The following is a 2,257-nucleotide window of genomic DNA, read 5'->3' as shown; positions in this document are numbered from 1 at the left end:
GAGCGCCACCACGCTTCCCAAGCGGCGCACTATACAGTGCGCCACCGGGCCGGCCCGAAATATGCATTATTTCTAAGTATAGAAATACATGCTATGTTGCAGTGTTCTTGGCAGTGCAAACTCCAACATAACTGGATAGAGTACATTTTAAAGAGTTTGTTCTCTTTACTTGAAAAATATTTTTATAGTAAAAATTGTATTATCTAGGAGTTAACATAGAAAGCTAGGAAAAGCAGTTCTTTTGGTGTTCCAATCACATTGCTTAAGGACCAGAGTGGATTAACTGCTTTCAGCACCTTTTGAATAATGTTTGAACATGTGAAAATGCTAAGTTAAAGTTGTTTCTAATGACTTTAACTAAGCCAAGTATACCTTCTGGAAAAAGTAAAATCTTTCCCCGATGCTTCACACAGGTAGGAAGCAGAAAGCTTCAGAAGTCCCTGGAGAAAAAGACAGGTATTTTAAAAATAGTTTAATTAGAATTATGTGAAGCTAGACTTGATTCTAAAAATAGGTAATTGAAAGTTTATGTTAAATTTATTAATCTTAGAAAAAGAATGATAGAAATATAAATCTCAAGTTGTCTTTGGGATAATTCAGAAATAATTTTATTTTCCTTCAGATCAAAGCACCATTTTCCAAAGAGTTGAAAGCTGAAAGGTACAAAGCAGATAGCATAAGGAGTTCTTAGAGAAGGAGGATTAATAAGCTCTAACACCCCTTTTTCTAGTCCCTTTCTTCTACTTTTATCTCTGGATCCTTCTTTGCCTAGTTGTCTGGTCCTGTTCTTCTTCAGTTGCAACTTGAGATTTAGATTTCTGTGAAAGGTCTTTCTAAACCTACTTACTCTGAGAAGGGCTTTTGATTGGCTTGTAGAAATCTATGTGTTTTGTGGCATTCTGCTATCAAACATAATTCATAATAGTTAAATTCATTTCTTCATTTCTACAATATATATAAAATGAAATATACTATACTGTAAATACTAGGGTTTTGTGACCACCTGTAACCATATAATATGGTTTAGAATCTCTAAACATATGTAAATTTATGATTTGATTTTTAAGAAATAACTTAATAATTCAGTTGTTTACTTTGCTCCTCTTTAGGTATGTTAGAGCGGAAGTTCTGGCTGGCTTTGTCAATGGTCTATTTTTGATCTTCACTGCTTTTTTTATTTTCTCAGAAGGAGTTGAGGTATAGTAATGATGAGTCAGTAAATTACATTTCTGTAATGAAAATGTTTATTGATTAAAGATACATGTAATAAGAATGTTTTTAGCTGTCATTAAGTATTTATTGAGGACAGTGTTGGATACGTTATTATATGTGTATAGGAGTTTCCAAAATAGTTGGAAAAATCAAATATTTTTTTCAATTGATAGCAATTAAGTGATAGTGCTTTGCAAGCTATGGATGAAGTGCTGACACTCTGAAAAGTAAAGGTACAATCTGGGTAGTGAGGTCAGCTGGGAAGTGTTTTTTAAAGAAAATAGAACCTAAGACTTTTGCCAGTGAATCTTTAATATTTGGTGTATTTTGGGGGGGAAAAAAAGGAAAAATTTAAAGGTTAGTGAAAGGCAGCATTTTAAGATACCAAAGATGAATGAGTTTTGGACCAAATATTCATGCATTTAAATACTTATATTTATTTAAAAATCGTAATTATTACTTTTTCTACAGTATGTGAGCAATGGTTTTATTTCTATAAACTGTTTGGCAGACATTTTTTGAGTGTTTTTAATTCTGAATGTAACTGAAAAATTTTGATATTGCCTTATGTTTTTATCAGTTGATCAATCATAAACTATATCAATGCTATTTGTTTGTATTATGTGTTTTCTAGAGAGCATTAGCCCCTCCAGATGTACACCATGAGAGACTGCTACTTGTTTCAATTCTTGGGTTTGTTGTAAACCTAATAGGAATATTTGTTTTCAAGCATGGAGGTCACGGACATTCTCATGGCTCTGGTATGATGGTTAGAACGCTTTGTTTCTTCATTTTCTACTAGGTTTCTGCCATAATTATTTACTTTAGAAAATTGATAATTTTTAAAGTTAAACTCTATGTTTAAGTACTGTAAACTCTATGTTGATTTTTAATAACAAAAGTAATATCACTAGACTCTTAATTAATATCTGCCTAAACCATCTCCTACTTCTCTTCCATCTCAGTGCCTTCTCAGAGTTATACATGTTAGTTTGTTGTGGATCCCTCCAGACCTGTGTAGCTCATCTGTTTAGTGTGATACCAT

At 32.4% G+C, this 2,257-nt stretch overlaps 1 protein-coding gene across 1 annotated transcript in view; it reads left to right on the top strand.

Annotated features, from left to right (window-relative positions):
* The window catches only part of SLC30A7 (solute carrier family 30 (zinc transporter), member 7), a 63,748-nt gene that overhangs the window by 3,770 nt on the left and 57,721 nt on the right, over positions 1–2,257 (top strand). Inside the window, exons 2-3 of the mRNA XM_008583601.1 lie at positions 1,110–1,197; positions 1,847–1,973. Coding sequence (XP_008581823.1) covers positions 1,110–1,197; positions 1,847–1,973 — 215 coding nt within the window. The remainder of the gene's footprint in view (positions 1–1,109; positions 1,198–1,846; positions 1,974–2,257) is intronic.

This window comes from Galeopterus variegatus, unplaced genomic scaffold (genome assembly GCF_000696425.1).
Source record: "Galeopterus variegatus unplaced genomic scaffold, G_variegatus-3.0.2 Scaffold2973, whole genome shotgun sequence".
Classification (NCBI taxonomy): Eukaryota; Metazoa; Chordata; class Mammalia; order Dermoptera; family Cynocephalidae; genus Galeopterus; species Galeopterus variegatus.
This window is presented reverse-complemented; position numbering and strand designations above follow the sequence as displayed.